The sequence below is a fragment of the Hippoglossus stenolepis genome, chromosome 3, assembly GCF_022539355.2.
Source record: "Hippoglossus stenolepis isolate QCI-W04-F060 chromosome 3, HSTE1.2, whole genome shotgun sequence".
Classification (NCBI taxonomy): Eukaryota; Metazoa; Chordata; class Actinopteri; order Pleuronectiformes; family Pleuronectidae; genus Hippoglossus; species Hippoglossus stenolepis.
In genome coordinates this window covers 28,029,195-28,051,608 of record NC_061485.1, presented here as the reverse complement: position 1 = coordinate 28,051,608, position 22,414 = coordinate 28,029,195, and the positions used below count along the sequence as shown (strand labels likewise).

Below are 22,414 nucleotides of genomic sequence, written 5' to 3'. Positions count from 1 at the left end.
ATGTGGAAGAAGACATGTTCAACTTGGTTAGCATGTTAACATGTTGCTACATTACAGAATCTGAACGTTGAAGAGACATTAAAACCATTGCAAACATATAAGTTTCTTCATATTCACACAAATAATTTGACAAATGGCTGGAAAATCGCCACCAGAACTCTTCCATCGGCTCTGTTAAAAATGTCTGCTGAAGAAAACTCAGATAATGAAGATGACGCAGCTGAATGACCCTGTAGTGAAATGACGACAAACAACACTGTCAGTAAGTGCATGCACCTGTCTGTGCAAATGGGCCTTTTCAACATGTGGATAAAAAACCCTGAGTGAAAACACCAAAAATGCAATATCACAAAAAACCTTTTAGGCTTTACTCAGGTGAAAAAAGCCGGCGTTGTGGATAAAAGCTAAATGTGACAGAGTGCAATGGAAACCGATTCTAAATAAATGATGAGATACATGAAACATACCACAAGTGACCTAAACGTCATGCAAGCTGAAGGGATGAAAAGAAGTGATGGACAAACTCATCATGAAACTGATATGTCCATTGTTTTTGTTTGTCTAAAGTTTGATTGATTTTTACCCTTTTAAGTATGTTACCTTACCATACCCTCTTCTTCCACAATGGTTTAAAGGATATAGTCTTGCTATCGCTGCATATAGCCATTGTAAGCATTAGCTACTTTTGACAATCCAGTGATGCTGCTGGTTCAGCATTGAACCTTTGGCAGTCACTTTATGCCGGCACGTTCTGCATATTGGATATTCACCTTCTTCAATGATACCCTGGTCATTTTGTACATATCCCAAATGCTCCCACACTGCAGATTTATTTCAGTTTTTTTGCTGGATATAAGGCTGGTACATCAATTCCCTCGCACTCAACAAGCGCATTGCACACACCAACAACATGACTCGCGAGATGCAGGACAACAAAGTTAGATATCATAGTTTTTATGGTTCTTACGGTTATGAAACCGTGTTGTCATGAAACAGCGGTTATTGTAAAACCAGTTAAAATCCCAATATGTAGCAATAGCAAAACTTACTAATACCTTCTATAGTAGCACCAAACTGAAATAGTGTCAACAAGTATTTATTGAAACCAATGAACTAACTCCTATAGACACGTAACAATAGTGATCAATGTAGTGTAAACCTGCATCCATTCGTTTTTTACCATCATTCAGGAAATCCTCTTTAAAATATCACATTTTAATGGAAACTTAAGATAGCCTGTGGTACAAACTACAAGCTTCAAATTTGATGTGGTCGTACACCAGACAATGAGCGTTAAATAAAAGATGCTATAAAGTTGCATTATGAGAATTGGAGGATTCAGCAGTCTAGGAGGTTAAGGCATAAAAAGGTGTTGTCTGTGGGTATCCCAACTTTAATTAATGGAGTCCCCCTTTGATGGTCCATAATCGAAACCTCTTAAAAGTGGAGTCAAAACACACCTAGAGCTAAATTTGGTAAACTGTATAATGCTAATAAAAACAGGAGTTCAGCAGGTGTACTGCTCATTGCCAGGTTTTTGTTAACTTCAAATGCATGAATAATGAAAGCATAATGAGGGACCAATCGGATGACGACAAGATAACTTTAGGGAACGGATGCATTTATGTCCCAGAAATCTGTTAAATACCGAAGTAAACCCCACTAGTTCACTGGGTTTTTCCAACTTAAAGTAAGAGTGTGCCAGGCTTATTCCACCAAATTCTGGAATGTATAGCAAGAACAGGTGATGTGAAAGTGGCATTTCACTCTGAAGGTGATTTACAGTACCTGGTGCGCAGGAGTGTCGGTCTTTCTGCAGGATGTAACCCTGGTGGCAGTCACAGAGGTAGGAACCCCACATGTTGGTGCATTTGTGCTGGCACAACTGGCCGGCGTACAGCTGACACTCATCCACATCCTCCTGCTCATTCACCACGTTGGCAGCTTCATCTGTGGCACTGATGGAATAGGCCTCTTTGGGGTACTTGCTGTCTGAGACTGGACGGAATGAGAGAAGGGGATTGGTCAGGTCTCAAATTGGAGACAACAGATGTGCAGGATAAATTATCCAGCCAATGTACCTCGTGAAACTGACTTGAAGACACAAAACAACATCTGTTCCTCTTTAACATTTACATCTACAGTGTTTTAAGTGGCTCTTTTATCCAGAGTTTCAATACCCAAATTAGCATCATTACATGAAACCAGTGACACTTGTTACTGGGTAAGGGTCAAACCATAATGCATTTATAGAGCTCTTGTGACCACAGCACGTTAATGTGAGAGTGAAGTACTGGGAAAATAAATACACAAGATGGTAAGTGTTTTTAAAAAGCTATCAGATTTTCTCAATCTGATAGAGGGAATGGTATGACGTATGTACTGAGTGAAACAAACTTTTGTGTTTACTGCTTATATTAGTGCACATATCACACCATCTCTATCACACTTTTAATGTGAGCTGACCAGGCACTGAACCCTTTATTCACCTGGAACATTGCATTACCTCACTCTTCTTTAAAGCATTGCCAAGCTTGGCCACCGGAACTAGACACAATAAGCTTGACAAACTTTGAATTCCCCCTAATGCCATAACAATCTCCATGGGTTTCTTAAACTTGAGCCACAGTAAAGCAATACACCATACCTACATAGTTAAATGACCTTCAATCACGTTTTTAAATAGTCAAAGGAAAATTTGTGAGGAATGGATTAAATATGTTTTATTAGCTCTAACCCAGGTCGCAAAAAACAGCATTGCAAGCTTCCAGAACTGACCGTAAGCTAACTGTATTATGTAGGGTCACTGGCTATATTAGAATAATTACTGTTCAGGACTGAATCAACCACTGTCTTGGAGCCAAGGTAAAAGTATATTAGATTTGAAAGCAACAGTAGCTGCTCTTAACTGCTCTTTGTTTGGTTCAGGGAAGAATACACCTGCTATCAGAACCAATGAGGAACCAGAAGTGCACGCTTATCTGGGTATGTTTTTATATGATAAGTATTCAAATATTGTAGGTTTCACTTTGATTATATTTGAATAACAATAGGGCTTAGAGGCTCTACACTGCAGTACACAAACAATGCTGCTCCTTTATTTTCATGTCCTCTAAACAGCTGGTGAGGGTGTAGCTTTAGTGCATGTACAGTACTGAAGACTCTACTTTACTGCTTTGTTTTATATATATCACAGCAAAGTGAAGCCACAAAATGTAAATGATGGGAAATCACACTGAAAAACTGCTCGCACTGCAAGACAGCAGGGACTAATTGCTGTCATGCCATGAATCCAACTGGAATTCCAACTGTCAGATCATAGATTATTTGTGCAATTAGTCAGGTGTCATGACTCCCCTCTAAAACGATTTAGCATTTTACTAAAAGGGGAATGTTCAAAATGAAAAGAGCGGAGGTTGAGATTTCCTGATTTGCAGTCTCTAGTGTGAGTCAAGCACCACAAGCACTTGGTCCTACATTTCCCATCACGCCAATAGATCAAGTCTTTCATTAAACCTTTCCTGACTGGTATGCACGAACCTGACATCCCTGGTTTATAGAGTTTCTCTTACACATTTTGGCTTTGTAAGCCCAGACCTCAAGACCTTGTTACTTGTGTCATTTCCTCAGACTTTACGAAGCTCCTTGCAGAGCCACAGAAGGAACTATACTAACAGTGAAGTGACATCGTAACCACGACTATTAAACTGATTTTCATGAGTAACATTGGAGGAGTATCCCTTTAATCTGTCGAACATAAGTAAAAACCAAATGGCAAAAATAAACCACCCTTTTTTGTTGGTTTGCCTAATCAAGACTATCGAAAAACACACAGCACCGTGCATGAACATGTCCATGCTTCACATACACAGTCAAAAAGTCAGGGCAAAAAGTTTACTGAAACAATAATGGTCCCACTTGTCTGTTTTAAGATTTCTCACAGTCATGACCTGGAGTTTAAATTCAGAGGAGCAGGGCGATTAAATGTTTTCTGTTTTAATTAAAAGGCAGTGAATCATAGGACTAAAAACATATCCCCCATGGAAATAATTACAATGCATCCTCATCCATTTTCTCATCCATAAAACACTCACAAGGTAAAGGCATACTTCATGCATCTTGAGTATGTGTGTGTGTGTGTGTGTGTGTGTGTGCCTGAGCGCTTGAACAGTTCTTTTGCAGCTCCTAAACCTTTCACAGCTTTCAGCAGGTTAAACGATTCCCACTTCAGAATGACATCATTCAAATTTCCCATTTTAAAGCTGAAGGAAATGAGCTGCTGTTGATGGTTAGAGCCGAGTCGATTAAAAGGCAGGATTAGGAGGAATTCCTCTGATGTTGTGAACGAAATAACAGCAGGGAGGCAGTGTGGAGACTGACCTCACCTTACCATCATACCCACATTCAACTATTCCCAATAAAGCACAACCACGAGGGCTGACTCATAATGAACTGCCGATCCATGCTGTGCTTCCACTCCAAGACATAAACTGGAAAGATGAACAAAGGTTTCTCAAATCACATATCAGTGATTTGGGGATGATACATGTGCTTCTCTGGGGGAGACTGATACTCAGAGAAAAGCACTAACTGACTAACAGACTTATAAATGTGTTGTCATACCATACCAATCCATAATAATAAGTGTTTTTTTCCCCCATCCCCGCTGTTGTTATTGATCAAAATCATCCCTTCTCATGGAGCTTAAAGCTGCAAACAAGATATATGCATCAAATGCACCCAACAAAAGCACAAGTATTCAAACCACTGTTCTGTAGATGTACAAACAAATGGATATTGGAATAATTTGCATGAAGCACGTTTATCCTCAACCTCATTTTCTTAAGAATTCATGGATGCAAATGTGGCCGGCATTATGTACGTGATGGATCAGAGACAGAGGAAAACTTTGCTGGCACAAGTAGAGAGATGACAGCCTGAGCAGCCATCTGTTCCTGATTCATCCCAGCTTGCATATATCTTTCCCCATTACTCCGAATGGCAACATGACTCCTGACCGATCAACCAAGAGCATCTGTCTCTTGGAAGATCAAACTCAGCCCCCGCTCCACCTCTGACATGCACTTCAACGAGGACAAAACAGCATGGCTCAACCTAAGACAGTACCTGTGCGGTGCAAAGTCTGTTGAAGCCACAACAAAAGTAGTTTGCAGACATGCTGAGGAGGCAAGTTAAAACTAGTGCTGAAGAAGTTCTCATTATATGTGTGTGTGTGTGTGTGTGTGTGTGTTGGGGGGGGGGTATATGTGGACACATGCACATATAAGCCTTTAGGGGCCCCAGAAGGAGGTGTGTTAAATCCATAGCTTGTCACCAGCGTGCAATTATGACGTCATTTGGAGCCACAGCCCCAGTAGTGATTTTGGTTTCAATTCATGGTATGCAGGTGCTGCAGCCCCTTTTCTATTACACACTATTCATATACTGTTAATCAGGGGCAATTTGAGGTTCAGTATCTTGCCCAAGAACACTTCAGAATGCACACTGGAGGTGCCAGGGATCGAAAACACTGGTCTTCTGGTTAGTGGCCAACCCTCTCTACCTCCTGAGCACAGCTGCCCATAGAGCTACATAAAATGATGCTCACCATCTTTGAGAACAAAGTATTAAATGTGTACTTTGACTTTTTGGTCAATGTCCCTTCCGCTAACATTGAGGAGGTGGTGTTTACGACCTGTTCTGCACCCAGCCACCAGGAAGAAATCAAGATCAAACTTGGCTTCACTTTTGGGAGCTGTCATGTCGTCCTTCTTTACATACAGTCTATAGGGAAATGTGATAAATGTCCTCAGGTGACGTCACCTGAGTCAGCGTTGATTGGGTCTGAAGACTACAAGGTTGCAGTTAGAATGAAGTGACACCCCTTTATCTTGCTCGAGTCTATTGGCTCCAGTCGTTTTTATAGTGTAACATACCCAGATGCATTTTACAAGGAGAAAGAACATGTGGTTTACGTTGCTTTACATTGATGCTTATCTGTTTTTATTTGTTTATCGTGAATTGTGAGACTGTTATTGGAGTGCAATGCTAAATCAGTAGTGTATTCCTTTAACTGCAGCAGAATATTATTGAAAAGACTAGTTCAGAGACATGTGTATTTGTCCCAGTTCCAGTCTACATACTAACTCCAAGCAGGTTTTGTGTCTGTAGGATATTCACAAAGAATCCCTGTCTGCAATGGAGCTGTTCACAGCTGCAAAGTATCACACATTGGGCCAATTGTGGTGAAGCAGCTTGAGGAAGATCCTTGAACACAAAGTATTAAATCTCTTCCTTTATCTCACTCTGAAGAATGTTTGACCTTCTTTTTGTTTGACATCAACTCAAAAGGTGTCAGTCAGGTTTTGGCCAGACTTTGACAACATCACGAAATGGAGGTAGCTGCAAGTTCCCCTTGTTCTCTGCCAACGGTAAAACCACACTGCATGATGGGAAAAGGCTGGCTTTCCATGAACTAAGAGCTCACTGGCTCAGATGTGTGTGTATACACATGTATGTATGTATCCTTTGGGTATATGATGGATTGAATGGATGTTGCGTGGTTAAGGACTTTGATTAGTCTAGAGAGGCTAAATAATCTACATACAGAACTTAACTGTGCTTAATTCTTGAAAACATTTTGGTAACAATTTGGAAATGAGGATTATTTTGTACAAAGCGTACAAATGAAAGTGAGTTCTTCTGGCTCTTTTAGTCACAACACATGATTTTCATGGGCAGATAAAGTTTTTCCAGATTTTATAGAAAAGCTGATTTTGAAATTGTTTTCTTCTTTTGAGCACTTTAAAAATCCTCTTATTAATGCATCTTAAAATTTGACCTTTTTTGGGAACACCTCCATCTAGTTGTGAAGATCATGTGATATGATATAAAGCTTCAATACATCTTCTAAGTTTTGTAAACTCTATTTCTGTTAAGTCAGCAAATGTTCTTTTTCTAAGAACAGCTCTGACTACAAAAAGATGAACTGAGTTTTATAGTTTTCACACAGTTAATCCTGACAGTACCTATGAATGTGATGATTTTGTTTTACATGTCAAAAGCTCAGTGTCGAGACAAATTGCCGTGCGGTGGATAACAGGTACCTTTTTTTGGCATAGGAGTTGGTCTGGGTTTCTGCTTTCTCTTCAGCGGCATCTGGCTGGGACCTTCTTCTTCCTCGCAGCAGGTGAGAAAGACGTGACCACACGGGTAGCTCAGGTACTGGTGAGCATCACAGCCCCTTCCTTCGCCGCGCACTCGTAAGCCAAGGGCACAGCAGCTGCAGCACACCTGGACATCCAGACGCAGCAGCAGAGCCTATTAGGAGTGTGTCAGTAACGTGCCCGTCACATCTCTAATCACCACCTCTCTTTATGGCCCTCCACTTTTAGCCCTGATTAGCAAACAGCTGAGGAGGGGGACAGGTAACTGCCAAACAGGCAAGTGGGCAAATTCAACCCTGTGAACACACTGCAAAGGATTTCAGTTTCAAGTTGAACCACATGTCATGCAAAGCAAAGCAGACTTCCCCCTTTTTTAACTTTCCTTAAAACACAATGACCTGGCACAGTGGTTTGGCTCGGCCGCCCCAACACATGAACAGTTGGCTCGAGGGCTAAACCACCAGGTCTCTGCTCGGAGAAACAATGAATGCTTTTTGAGCCATCTCTGACCAAAGGCGTGACTCCAGTTTCCACATGAAAGTATTCACAGGTCTGAAGGGCACAATGAGAAACAGGAGATTTGTTGGCAGTTCTTTGCCAAGAGTTTGAGCTGTTTGCCAATAAACACAAATAAGCTGTCTAACCTTTAGGAAAGCCTCCCTGCTGGTATCTGAAACTGAAATCTCACTGGCCGAAACACCAAAACATTCAGGGATATTTATAATTAGTTTAAAGGCTAAAATACAGAGACAGTCAGTTTTTACTGAAGCCATTTTTCAGACATGAACATTCTCCAATTGTAGGGACTTTCTTAGGAGTTTGCCTTTCACACAGCAGGAGAATCTCCACTCAGAGGCATTCACAACAACACAGAAATCTCCAGAGCATTCAGGCGAGGGCTGGTGCAGCAGACAGAGGAAGGACGTAATGTTTTAATTCTGTTGCAGACATCACATGCTTTCGATTACAGCCCAGATTTTACGGTCCTTATCACAAAAAGCTCTTCTGACATCTTTCTCTGTGTGCTCGACATGCGCGGCTCTGCTTTTGCATCCCGTGTTAGAAAGGACATCAACATACGCTCTAGGTGAATCCTGCTGAGGATCTCCTGTTTTCTCACATTGGCTCATTGAGACTTTGTCCAGAGACATTGTCCATTGTCCCTCTACAAGGGGGCTGGCCAGAGAAGGTCCAGCAAGTCCATGTATAAAAGCAGGTCATGTTACTGTGGCAGTTCTACAGGATTCACAGCACTCGACCACAGATGATGATTTACTCTTTTGTTGTTTTGAACGGTCTGAAACAGTGAGTCACACTCAACCTGACTCACAAAAACAGCTCATCGTCTATTCAAGAGGTAAAAGTAACAACCTGTAATCAGCTCAGTGTTTTCTACAAACCTTAGAGGGTAGACAATGTGGGCATTATCATCCCTGATGTCTCAATCTTCCTCCCACACTCTTCGCTGCGTGCCATCTAATTATAGCACTACTCTGTGGCAGACACCCTAACTGTTGTAAAACAGCACAGTGATGTACCTGGAAGGAGTCGCCTGAGCACTGATCCTCCTGATCCACTTCACACGTGTCCCCTCGTCTGGCTGAAGTCATACCTGTGTCACACTGGCTCTCCTTCACTGAGCTGAGACAGCAGTGATTCTGTACAACACTGACACACACGCACACGCACACACACACACACACACACACACACACACACACACAAACACACACACAGAAACACACACATTAACATTCCGACATGCACATTTTCATAGACTTTACTGAATAAAAATCGTGTGAGACAAAATAATGTTCACAAAATAGGAGAAGAGTTGAGGGTTCCTTAATCCTGCAAATAGACTGGTTGAGTTCAACTCAGAAACCACCAGGTCAGAACCTGGTTTAATGTTGCAGTGAATCAGAAATTCGACAAACAAATGAACCTTTACAGTCACTGTGCATGTGCTGTATCAAGCCACATACGAGGAACAAAATAGTAAATATAAATATAAGTAAGGTTTTGTAGGACCTCTCTCTCTACTTTTGAAAATTATTATAACTATTCCTACTATTATTATGGTGTTATTATTAATGACAAGATTATGACTATAAGAGTCTCTACTATCATCATTATAACCAGTCTGATGGTTCTTATATAAAATCCAAACAAATGTTGTTAGGCTACATTCATAGCACTAAGTGTACGTTAGAAAACAGCATTTTATAACTAAATGATCACTGTGCATATGCATATCATGTGCCCGATCATATGCACTAGGCATGTGAGTGAGTGCCTGTCTTAACACGAATTGGGTGAACAATAGCTCATATTTTAAGCATGTACGCAGTTGCATTATTATAAAATGTAGAATTTAACAGCTGTTCGCAAAGACAACAGGGTCAGCAACATATGTTATTGATTAATCATGTTGCGTTTTACACTGGTAGCTGAGGCAGATATTGGTTGTTTTCTTCCGGAGGGGGATCACGTGATAGGAGACTGACGAATCAGAGAAGGCTAACCCTAACCCGAAAAGACCCAATCAGCAAGCTGCTGTGAGTGTCTACATCATTGTTTCCAAAACATCTCTGTTTTCCGCCCATCCAGACTAAAAGCATTGTTTTCAAACTTCTCTGTTTTAGCCGCTCTTAAAATGGAGAAGTGTGGACTCCAGGCGTTTCTGTAGTTGATGTGCTTTTCAAATGAAAACGTAGTAATGCGGATGTAGCCTTAGTGTCTCTCTTCATCCTTCCTCCTCTCGCCTCTCTCCCTAATCCCCCAAAGGCAGGCTGCCCACCCTGACACTCGGGCCAACCTGGCTGTGTGAGTGGCATGTGTGCAACAGGGATTATCTTGCTTTTCATTTAGACGCCAATGTTATCAGGTTACAGCGGCCACACTGCTCTCACGGGAGCAGCGCTAGTCTTCTTGAGATTTGAGGTCTTCTCTAGTGTCTCTGCACATGTCTCCCGCATTTGTTAAGGTCTTGACCTTTTCTCCCTAAAGAGCCTTGAGATGTAGAGTGTCGGGATTTGGCACCATGTACAGAAAATGCAGAGCAAGAAGAATGTTAAAAATCAAAGCAGATGTAGAGATATCCTGACTGGGCCACACAGTGTCCATATGACACCCAAATAACTTAACTGACTAAATAAACCTTACACCTCAAAACTGTATGTGCTTTCTTTCTCTGTAAAACTAAGCGGGATTCTGCTCAGACTTTACAAGTACAAGGACTAATCTGTTGTGAAATTGGTGGCAGGCCCCTTCAAAATAATCTCATGTTAAACTGTATTTCACTGGAAAAGTAACTGGGGCCTAGCACTTATGCTAACACCTGGGATGGTGGACGTTTCATCCTACCAATTCAATTATTTATTTCCTCAAAGCAGCTTCCAAGGGTGTCTGTATAGCTCAAACTGTTTGACACCTAAGGCCACGTCACTTACCTGCATACAGAGTGCTTGTCATTGGTCAGCAGAGGCATGAGGTTGCAGTGGAGGTTTTCAGCGAACCATCTCTGACCAGCAGCGCAGCAGCTCTGCAGCAGCTCCTCAGCAGGAGCACCTGGACCTGCAGCACAGAGACATGAAGGTATGCATACATCAGCACACACAAGACTGATGGAATAAAAACAGTTGTGCAGTAAATCCTCCATGTCTGCTCTGCTACAGTGTATGGAACAGACGGAGGCCTGAGCAGTGCAGAGAGCAGTCCGACAGAAACATATGGTAGACTGCACCAGGCTGTAAAGGCGCCTGTAAGACTTCCACAGCTGAGTGAGGAGCTGCAGCCCTGTCACCAGAGTACAGTAGCCCATTTTATGATTGGAAACTTTTTTACTCAGGTCTCAGTTTCTTCTATAAATAGTTCACACAAGTTAAATGTGAGTCCTCAGTGTGACAGTCAGTGTTTAACTTCAGGTGCCGAGCAGATGAATCACCTCCAAGGTTTGGACAAACATGAAACTCTCCAGGATGAATCATCTGAATGAACTGAAAACGCCTGCACTGCATATGCTCGTGAATTTTTAATAAAATGTATCAGAAGTTATAATTTCTCAGGAAGGATGACTTTATTTAGTGATTAAATTATTGTATCTTGACGGTTATAAGAGGGATGCAGGCCAGCAAACTAAAAATACATAGATAATGCCACTATGAGATTAGATTGTAAGACCTGATGAATTGCGTATATTTATGTATGGGTATATGTGGTGTAGCTATTAAAGCAACACTAGGTAGTTTCAATACCTTAAAATAATAGCTTCAAAATCAGTGTGATGGTACACAAATTAATAATAGGCATTTCTGTCATTGCCAAAGCGCCCCCTGGACCCCTAGAACTGGGACTATGTAACTCTGGTGTACCATGCTGGAACATTATGACCTGCTTTATGACACACATCACACACAAACAACCAGAGCCGCTGCTACCTGCCAGCTATAAGAGACAACTCGCTCACCATTCTCAATGAAGACATCCTGAAATAAGGAAGAATAAAAGGAAAGGTGGCAGAGTAAGAGAGCTGGCGAGCGCTAAAAGAGGACAAAGGATGCAGGACAGATGTAGACCTGTCGTTGTTGGACAAGAAACTTTTACTTATTATTATGGGCCATAACATGATCCTATAGTTTGGTTTGGTTTTGACATAATGCTTTTCATTTATTTTATTCACTGAAACACAGTTGATGATGCATCACCGTGAAGGTTCGACTGAATGGTTGATGAAGCTGGCATATGAAAGCTTTATGAACGGCTCTGTGAATTCAATCAACTGTCATTATTAAAAGGCCTTTTCAGTCGTTCAGTGAAATGATTACCAAAATAAAATTGTAGCAATGGCTTCTCTTCAAAACCATATCCAATTTGCCATCTACTTAATCACAGGAAAAATGGCATCATTTCAATGTCATCAACGCAAAGAAACGAGCATAAAACGTTTTAAGCCGGGATCCCATTAAATCTCCAGGAATGAATGAATGCATTTCATATTTCTAAATCTCACATTTCTGCAGATGCTTTTCAGGAAAATCCTTGTTGCTTCCAATTATGCAATTTGAAGCAAACCTTGCCTACGTCAAGTGCTGATGTGGCAGCCGTCATATAGCAATCACTGACATTCTTCACTTCTCTGCAGGTCCCACAGACCAAAACGCCCCCCCACCACTGCTCAGTGTGTAACAGCCTGGCTGGCTGCTTCGCATGGAGCTCAGTTGGTGGATGAGCAGTGTGAGGAAGCTGCTGCTGCCTGGCACTACTGAGAGCCACACGCTCGTCAGCTTCCCCATCACCTCCACGTCAGACCCAAAGCCGTCTCACCCTGCTGCCTTTATCCACACACACACACACACACACACACACACACACACACACACACACACACACACACACACACACACACACACACACACACACACACACACACACACACACACACACACACGCTTTTGTTTTCATCTCAATAAACCATTGCTGGCTTATATACACAACAGAACATTTACATATTGTTCAAACTAGTGCAGTGTTTGTTCTAAACATGCCTGTTCTCATGTCCTGTGTTAATGCTCTGGAGCTACTACAGCATCATTCCTTCTCATTCTTTGTCTTCTTCAAACGGTTTTACAATATACTTTGTATTGTTTGTGTGCTGGACGTTGTGTGCAGAGCCAACAGTCTATGGTGCAGAGTGAATTTTGACTTCATCCTACCTGGTTTATATCCAATGAAGGTTTTATAGTGAATGTATTTCATAAAATGAAAATGGATTTGCTTTTTTACTGATCACATGTGGGGTTCAAGTTTGAACTATTTACTCAACTGCTGTTAGGTATAAATCATGGCTTGTCAGCTAATTCAGAGGTCTGTGAAGCAACTGACACAATGTTCAGACCCGAGTTCACAACTTTTTAAAATAAAGCTCTTTATTTCAGTTCAATATGAAGCATTGCAAAAACAAAATGAACGTTGTGCTTTTACTTTGAAGAAAACCTGCAAAAAAGGATGTGATTCTATAAATGTTGTTGTCATGATGGGGATTATCCCCGACATACTCCCCTGAATGTCTGTCAGTCTGAAATTAAAAACAAAAATAATCAAATTTATTAAAAAAATTAATCAGCCGGCGATTTAGACTCCTGGTTTGACCCAATTTCTGCAGTTTAACCAAGGACTTAGAAAAATGTTCAACTAGGTCCACAGACTGACCAATCAGGCAAGCTGCCCCCCCCCCCCACACACACATACACACCGAGTGCTACAGCGCGCTGGTCACTTTGCATTAATATTGAACGCATCATTGCATGTCCAAATCACCAAATTGACACTGCACTTTCTCAGGCAATTTACAATAGACAATTAGATGAACGGTTCACAATGTGTGTTCAACAGACAGACAGACGCTTGTGGAATTAGGTAGATTCACACTGCTCTGAAATGAAGCTATCTATGAAACTCTCTGCCATGACTCTTTTAAAGCTAAGTACACAATCCTTTATTATAACATAATATTATCGAATTATTATTGTAGAACTCATGTGCTTTGCTGGTAATGTAATTTAAAACATTTTCAAAAACATTGATGTCAGACACTGACATCAATGTTTTTCTGTTGATGAGTCACACAACATCTCAACTTTACAAAAACTTAAATTTCACAGCCTCTGAAGCACATTCAATAAATAAAACATTTGCTAACTTAAACATTTGGCTTTTACTGTGAATCATTGTCCTTTCCCTAAACATTGTGAACAAAAAATTTGAATCTTATTCATATCTATATTCATCGTTGTTTTCTTCAATCAAACTCTGCTGAAAAGGTATATACACTCATGTTGCATCCAGTCTTAATGGGTTGATGCTGTGTCAGCTTCCTGAAATTGGCCCCATAGTCCGAACTATCCCAAAACAATCTTTTCACACAGTAAAGAAAGTGAACCGTGGTTTGTTTGATCCAGACCCAGACCACCTATTTTGGCGAGACCAATTTTGTTCCATTGGTCTGATACGCGGTCCCAGGCACCTTTCACACCTGTTGTTTTAGCTTGAACGACACCGAAACATTCAGACCCAACAAGGTAGGTGTGAGAGATCCTGAGAAGCAGAAGCATTATCCGTGTCTGAATTTGTACGGAGGAAAAGGAAACTGTGGGGCTTTATTTCAAGTCACAACTGCACAGGGTTTTTCACATGGAGCCTGAAAGAGAAAGTTAGAGGTGGTATATTTTCTCACTGTTGTGTAAAGTATGTCCCATGGGTGATTGCCAAAGGCCAAACATGCGGTTCAGCCGTAGTGTCCGACGGAGCCGAACACTGAGGAGTAGCCTGCTGATTACCTGAGAAACAGTGGAAACACGCAGATACATTTATATTCCAGAAACCTCACTTCTGTCAATAGCTATTGTTGAAAGAGTCAACACTGTTTCTGGGATGGCAGCACTGCCTCCCTTCTAAATTGGGCTGTTGTGCAGCAGACAGACCAAACACAAGACACATCCTCCCACTTAAAGAACTCCCATGGGGTTTGTCTGGACTGATTAGCCTGGCCTCACTCCTCCTGCCCATCATTACTCTGCTAAACACAGACATGTCTCACACCACACTGAGACACATGGCCGGCACATCTGCGCCTCATGGGAGTGCATGACAAAGCACCAACTGCAGCATGACAACATAATGTTTGCAGCGAGTAATGTCTCTGTAGTGTGGATGCTCTAGGTACAAGTTAGGTGATAATAAACTGATTCATTTTGCTGATTTATCACATTGATAAGAGCTGTCCAAATATATTTTCCAATTAGTGTTGACTATGATGGACAATGTTCTGAACTTACATGAAGTAAAAGAAGGTAAAAACTGCAGTGACCTTTGCAAAATGCATTTACAATATTTTTCACTTAAAGACAATGATGTATTCCATTGTGCTTCTGCCATTAAAATAAATGGACTGGATAAGCCTTTAAGTTGTGCAAAACTAAATTTCTTTATATTTTAACTATGGATCAAATGACAGTGTGTTGAAGGAGCTGGTTGTCCAGCCTGTAAACAGCAGTAGATTATTATACAACATTATCACATTATATAGTTGATAAGTTGGTTTAATTATCAGTTGCCATTTTCCATATCCAGTTCCAAGTCCCGTAAACACTTGCCTTTAAGCTCAGTTTTTGGTATCCTCCAACTCCTGAAAAAATATCTTTTGGCCAGTGAAACCAAAAATACAGGACTTAAAGTCACTCAAATGTGTCGTGGGTTTAAGTAACATGTTTTACGTAACATGTAGTCCATATTAATTACAGCATTTTTAAAGATCGTTCTCTGATCTTATCGGTGTCTTATCACTGCACAGTTTCAGGTGTTAAATAATCCTGTGGACTTTCCATCTTGTTAAATATAAAGTTCTGGGGGAAAGGGAAACTCAATACTGGCAGCTTCAGTCCATTCATTTCAGAATTGTAATGACCATCCAACCGTACTCAGGGTAAAATGCATGGAATTTAAGTACAATTTCGAGAAAGAGGTATAAAGTGAGGTGAGAATTCTAAGGATACCAGCTGAATAGAGACAAAACAACACGGCCTCCATTGTAATTGAGAAGAAAAACTCCCCAAGTTCCTCACAGACGAACAACATGATGGATTCGGCCTTTCCTGGCCCTCAATGTTTTCTGTTTCGATGTGTTTATTTGTGCAGCCAGTATGAATGGAGTGATGAGACACTCGGGGCATTCAGGAAATAATATGAGCAGGCCAGAGCGGGTAATGGTTTAGAACAATGCAAGGATGCTAACTTTCTCAACTCCCACCGCTCTGAATCTGTCACAAGCTTTTCTCACCCAGAAACACACAGTGACGGCCATTCATCAATATGCCTCCTAACAAAATAAACCAGACAGAGTGGAAGTCACTTTCTCTCGTCGCAGCAGATTGGCAGGAACAGCGTTCAATATTCAGAGGAGCATTAAGTCACTGAAATACAAAAATCTAGTAAAGGATGAAGAACTCTTTCAGTGTACAGTGACTTCGACCTGTTCACTCCAGCATGACACAACAGAATGAGTTCTGGAGATGTGACAAATATCTTCAATTCTATTGAGATATGAGCATAACATAGGAAAATGTGGATTACATCAGTTGTGATTCAGTTTCTCTGTGTCTCTCATCTTTGTCTATATATGTTTGGTTGTATCCATTATCTTTGCTTTGTTTTGTCTCTGTTCATTAACATACTGGCTCAAGTCCAAATGGCATTTGTTGTACTAAATCCAAACTTTCACATGAATGTGTTTTGCACAGAATGGTCTGAGCTATGCGTTGATGGAATTGAAAACAAAGCCCCCCTCCCCTCCCTCGTGGAATCTTTTTCGCTCAGCCCATTACAGATGTTGGAAGCACCAGCAGCGTGGCCAGACTCGATGACTTTCTGCTTTTTATTTAGTATGTAATTTGGGTGGTTTCCATCAAGAATCAAATTCCAATAAACCAGCCTTTATTGTTATGAGTCATTGTGATTGAGACCATTGGTTAGCATCAAAAACAAATATATTATTAATTTAAATTAACCACAATGAAACTATTTTTATTGTTCTAAATGTTACTCTATTAAAGCTTTGTGGTAAAGCACTTTCCTTTATGACAATTAAAAAGGTAATTCTATATCAATAAGGAGAGTTTAAGGTGCTGATTGATTTACTTTGAGTCAGTCCAATATGAAAAAGAAGTAAGCAAGTAAAGTAAGCTACAGTGGTGCAGAACTAAGCTGTAATTCTTTAATTAATAATAAAGTAATAAGATAGTTATTAGTTACTAAAGTAACTAATATACTCCTAATATGCATGCTATATGCACCTACTTAAAGGTGTACCTTAATATGGTGTGTTTCCATATTTTTATATTGGATCAAATCATGAGTAATGCACTAGTTAGCCTTTAGCTATAAACCATGCTCATGTTAATCCTCATACCAAAGGCTGTAAGAAGAAAAGGCTGCTGCAGCTGCACACACGGGCAGCATTTCACTCACTAAGTTTTAATTTGCAGTTTCCTGTCAGTAAATAAACTTTTCCAGCCACAGATCAAACCCGACAAAGCCATTTCATTTTTGCCAACAGGCCCCTTTTTTAATTTTGCCTGGAAAGACAGGTGTATTTTTACATAAAAGATTGCTCTTCCTGCTGCTGTAAAAATAGCCGAAGTGTTAAAATAATAGCAGGGTACTGTGGTCTCTGGTGGACTTGCAGTATCTCTATAAAGTCATCTGGTGAACAGCAGCCTGTTTTCAGATCAGCCCGAGCATTGTTGAATTTCCCAAACCCTTACGAGGTTTTAACATGACCACATCGATATGTGAGCATCATCTCCATTTCGTCTCTGCCCTCCTTCTCCCCCTTCCCCCCAGGGTCTCATCTGTAAAGCAGATGGGAACATAATGGACTGAAGGCTTGGAAGGACTGTCCTCACCCTGATTAAGGGTAAAGGGTTGACCAAATAGAAAAAGAAAGCTCTGTACAGTACAGCACTTCATCTGTCGCCGCATAGCCAGTAAATTAATGATATAGAGTATTTTGCACTCACTATTTTCCCTTTTGTTTGTGACACAACAGGGCTACCAGCTTTGTTGTTGCTCTTAACAGTTAAACCTCTTTGTTTAGCAATGCCAGGCTCCTGTAATGCCCAGTCAGCCCAGCTCATACACCAGTCAGACCAGCTCATATCTGGCAATCTGTCAGCTCCAGAAACCTGTCAGCAGCAACCTGTCTACAGAGACACCCCTGGGCCCAGCTCATGCTGTCTTATGAGACACCTCTGCCACGGCTTTCCTCCCAAATGACACAGTGGCGCAAAAAAATCTTGTCAATGTTCCAAATTAGGACTGAGACTTTTTAAAAACTTTTTAATAAGCATGCAAGATTAATAAGGTCTTAATCTGATTTAGCTTTATAATAACATGAAATACTACCATGCCTATATAAAATCAAATTTGTATTTATATAGCCTCATAGGGCTTTACAATCTGTACAAGGTACAACATCCTCTGCCCGTCACTCTTTACAAGAAAAAAATCCAAAAAACATTTAACAGGGGAAAAAAGCAGAACTGTTGGGTTTGTTACACCAAATTTACACCACATTAAGAGTAATGAGTCATTTCCCATATTCTGTGACACCCTCTCTCTTCATACTTCATTATGTTTAAAGTTGTCAGCATGAGGCAAATTGATCGTGGTAAGAGTCCACCAACAGCAGAAACAGTTTGGATGAGATCTGAGCTGTGGCCCAGACACCAGAGTTTAACAGAGCTACACTCCTGGCAACAAAATCCAAGAGACTCTCAGACCGACATCTCTCCTCTGCCAGAGTTGAAAAAGTGAAATAAACCCTTTTTTGAACACTTTTCCAACAGAAAGAAGAAGAATCGATCAGCAGTCAATAGACACATATCCTGGCATGCCCTTGAACTCATATTATTACTAATATAAAGCGGTTAATATTGCGTACTGGGAAAGAGAGAAGATACATGAGAATGATTTCTATGACGGGAAACTGGTTACAAAATAGGATTATCAATTGAGAAAAGCAGGAAATTGCATGAAGGTCCCAGATGTCCCAATATTCCCCTTGTCTCACCGAGAGTAAGATGTGAAAATCAGTATCAATCCAAGTTGGCTTAGCTTAGCATAAAGACTGGAAGAAGCTTGTATGTGAACCTTCCAACAAACCTCCTTTCCAGTGTGGATCTCTCTTCGCTGCAGCACCGGCACCTTTTAGCTTTTGTTTAGCCTTTGCTTTATTTCACTCCTGCAGATGCAGTTCATTACTCTCATCAATATAAACAGCCCCTTTTTACACTGTCATTCGATAATGCTTATTATAACAAGCATTGATCAGAACCATTTTAAATAAATCTATTCTTAATCAAAATTCCCTTAACTACAGCCTAATCGAGAAGGATTGGATGTAATGAGAAAGACTGGGAGAAACTGAGGGATCATCTCATTTGTCCAGTGCAGAACGCTGTCACTCCACAGCTGCTCCCGAACTGCACCGGTATCGTTTTACTCAATTTCAAATCACATACAGTTTGCCCGACATCCATACAAAACATTCTACAGCTATATTAATGCACCAGTGGGTAGGATTCTGGGGGATCTATCAGCAGACATGTTGCATAATACCCTTAATGATGTATTCATTTGTGTATAATCAGCTGAATTAAGAATAATTATTAATTGTGTTTTTGTTACAGTAGCTTGAGCCCTTTATATCGAGTGTGTCCTCTTCCATGGAGACTGCCATGTTGAACCACCATGTTTGTATGTAGCCTAGAATGGGAAAAAAAAAAGGATCTGGTTCTACAGAGGGACATTTCTATGTTACCCGACTCTACCACCGTAGAATACCCTTTGCTCTTTGAAGAGGAGAGTGATGGGAGGGGAATTAAATTGGTTGCAATATACACCTTCACCTCTAGATTTTACGGTTCACAATTCAGGACATATGGTTCGAGGCACTTTTGAATTCCTTCAGTCCTTCGTCTCTTCTAAATTCTGTATTAGAAATGAGAAATGTAAATAGTTGAGTAAGTCTCCAGCACAGTAATTGTAATATTCTCACATATTTATTCTAAGAGCTATAGCTAGTTTGCTCCCAGCCACTATAAAGCTGTTTCCAATGTTTTTGTCATGGTCTTTATGCATTAGACTTTGGGTTGGTAGACCAAGGGTTGTTTCACCCAAAATGATAGCGAAACCTACTGTGCTATCTCACAAACCTCCAGTGGTTCAAGTGTTTTACTTCATGCAGACCAAAATATTTCCAATGAAAATTGTTCACTTCTTTTCTTGCACTATTCAGAGTAACAAAAACATTGTTTCTGGAGATGTTGTTGAGGTTTTATAAATTCAAACAAAATTCCTCTGACCTCCATTGTATTCTGGTAAAGGCAGAAATGTCACTGAAAGAACTAAATGGGCACATAAAACCAAAGCTATATGCATACCACATACCAATAGATAAAAGAGAGAAAGGATTTACTTGTTTGAATTTTTGTGAAGTGACCCTAGTTGCAATATGATACATGAGATAGTTTAGTAAAGGCACAAAATGTCTCACTTTGTCTCCACTTCAGTTCAAACTGCTCTGGCAGCAGAATTCTCTTGGCTTTAAACCTCGACTTCCAACTCTTTCACATGATCCACTCATAAGACTGTTATTACAAGAGGCCTTGTTGCCTTGATTAGATGCAAAAATAACATTCTTTTGTTTCCCTAATTACGTCCACTGCTCTTCAAGAAGAAACAAAGACTTTTTTTTAAAAACACGACAGCATATCCAAGTGTTTGTTGACTTGACTCAAGCTTAACTCCTTCAAGCACAGATACAAATGTTGTTTTTTGCACGATTAGCTATTTGATGCTCCACTTTACTGTGAAAGCAGCGTGACTGGGGTCATAAGAAAAAGCAGACAGCCCGCGCTCATGACCCAGCTATCTCTGCACAGTCGCAGATAAGAGGAACAACCTCTGTGACAGATGAGGGACCCACTCTACATCATCATCCGCTTTTATTTGGAGGATTTGCTCCCTGCCAACGAGCCCCATGAGCAAAATGGCTCTGACATCGGCTGAGAACAAAGCAGGAGATGAGCGCTGAGAGGCTTCCACAGATCCAGTTAAGATATGTAAAAGAAAGCTATCAAGCGGAGCTATATGCAAGAAATATAACAGAAGATGAACATCAATCATCCATTATTAGACCATATCTATGCTCGTAGATTTTAATGCAGACATCTTAAGAGACATTTTCTCCATTGTTGGGAATAACAAAAACAATAAAAAAAAAAAACTGTCTCTGATTTTTACGCACAGACAGATAGTGAGTTTCATTCCATTCAAAGCTGAGGAAAAACGCCAAAGGCAGTGGAAATAAAGGAAGTACACGTTCTTTTATGTGCCAAATTCTGCTCAGAGACAACAATACAGTGACACAAATGGGATCGGTCCAAGTTAGGATCAGTGCGTATTTCTAGGCCACTATGTAAACACTGGCGTACGCCTCTGGCTTGTGCACTGTGCATTAAAACACCAACATATGAAGTCATCTGAGGTTCATATTTCCAGGTAGTCAACTGTGCAGTCTGTGTGTTTAGCTCCCTTCTCAGAGAATGCAGTATAGTTTTTGTGATTGGAGTGATACAGAAGGCAGACCTTCATACCAACAGAATTACCTAGGGACAGGTATGCAAGAAGTGTTGAGGCATGAGGGGTCAAACTAACTTCCCTTAAGGTCCAAGGTAATAATGAAACCCTCCCATGTAGCACACGTTACACTGCTTTCACACCCAGTTAGAGAAAATATATCAGGCCACTTGAAGATTTTAATGTTATATCACAGGACTGGAGAGGGAGAGGGAGAGGGTGCAGGCTCACCTGAGGGCCATCCATCTCGGGCTGATAATCAGAAAGAGCTTCCTCTGACATCACAAATAACTGGGATGTGTCCCATTGCTCTGCCTATGAGTTACTGACACCCTGTCTCGGTCAAGTTGATACTGTTGGCAGCACTATTACACATCCTGATGGTTTGGGCCTGCTGCTGAGTCTGGTTGACACAGTGAGAGTGCACAGCAAGTAATAATATTTAAATAACAGGTAAGAAGTTGATTGTTGAACGATGACATTTGCAAAAACAGTGTGGGTGACACTGCGTAACATGCAATAAACCAATAAATTGGCATCTCCCATTTCCTTTAAAACCCAGGTGTGCTTCCACCTTGGTGACTTGTTATTAGAGGGGCAGTTTTGCCAGGCAGTAAGAGAAAGCTTATCTCAAACACGTATTTTGTGCTTAACATGTTTGCATGCCTCGTGCACCTGCCTCTGTAGGCACATGAAGACATGTTACTATCTTCACAATACGCCCATAACATGGCCGCTGGAAAATAACAACAGTTTCTGTCTTAAACTAAATTGGCAGATAACTGCCCCATTACCCTGAAGACCTCTAAAATATAAAACTCACTCCCTGTTTGCACCAGAGGTTTATTCCAAGAAAAACAAACTGGCAACAAGTGTTTTGAATAGATAATAAAAAAGCTTTCCTTCTACACGTGTTGAATCAACACTGTTTTACATGAACTAACATAAAAGAGAAAAACTGACTTGGAGTTGTACAAAACTATCACAGATGAGTGCTCTAAGAAGACAATTCAAATATTACACCCGTCTCGAAACTTCTCCCTCACAACCTC

At 40.7% G+C, this 22,414-nt stretch overlaps 1 protein-coding gene across 1 annotated transcript in view; it reads right to left on the bottom strand.

Annotated features, from left to right (window-relative positions):
- Nucleotides 1-22,414, bottom strand: part of fbln2 (fibulin 2) — a 74,088-nt gene that overhangs the window by 34,503 nt on the left and 17,171 nt on the right. The window contains exons 3-6 of the mRNA XM_035151997.2: nt 10,619-10,742; nt 8,705-8,834; nt 7,107-7,293; nt 1,789-1,998 (exon numbers count right to left, since the gene is read on the bottom strand). Coding sequence (XP_035007888.2) covers nt 1,789-1,998; nt 7,107-7,293; nt 8,705-8,834; nt 10,619-10,742 — 651 coding nt within the window. The remainder of the gene's footprint in view (nt 1-1,788; nt 1,999-7,106; nt 7,294-8,704; nt 8,835-10,618; nt 10,743-22,414) is intronic.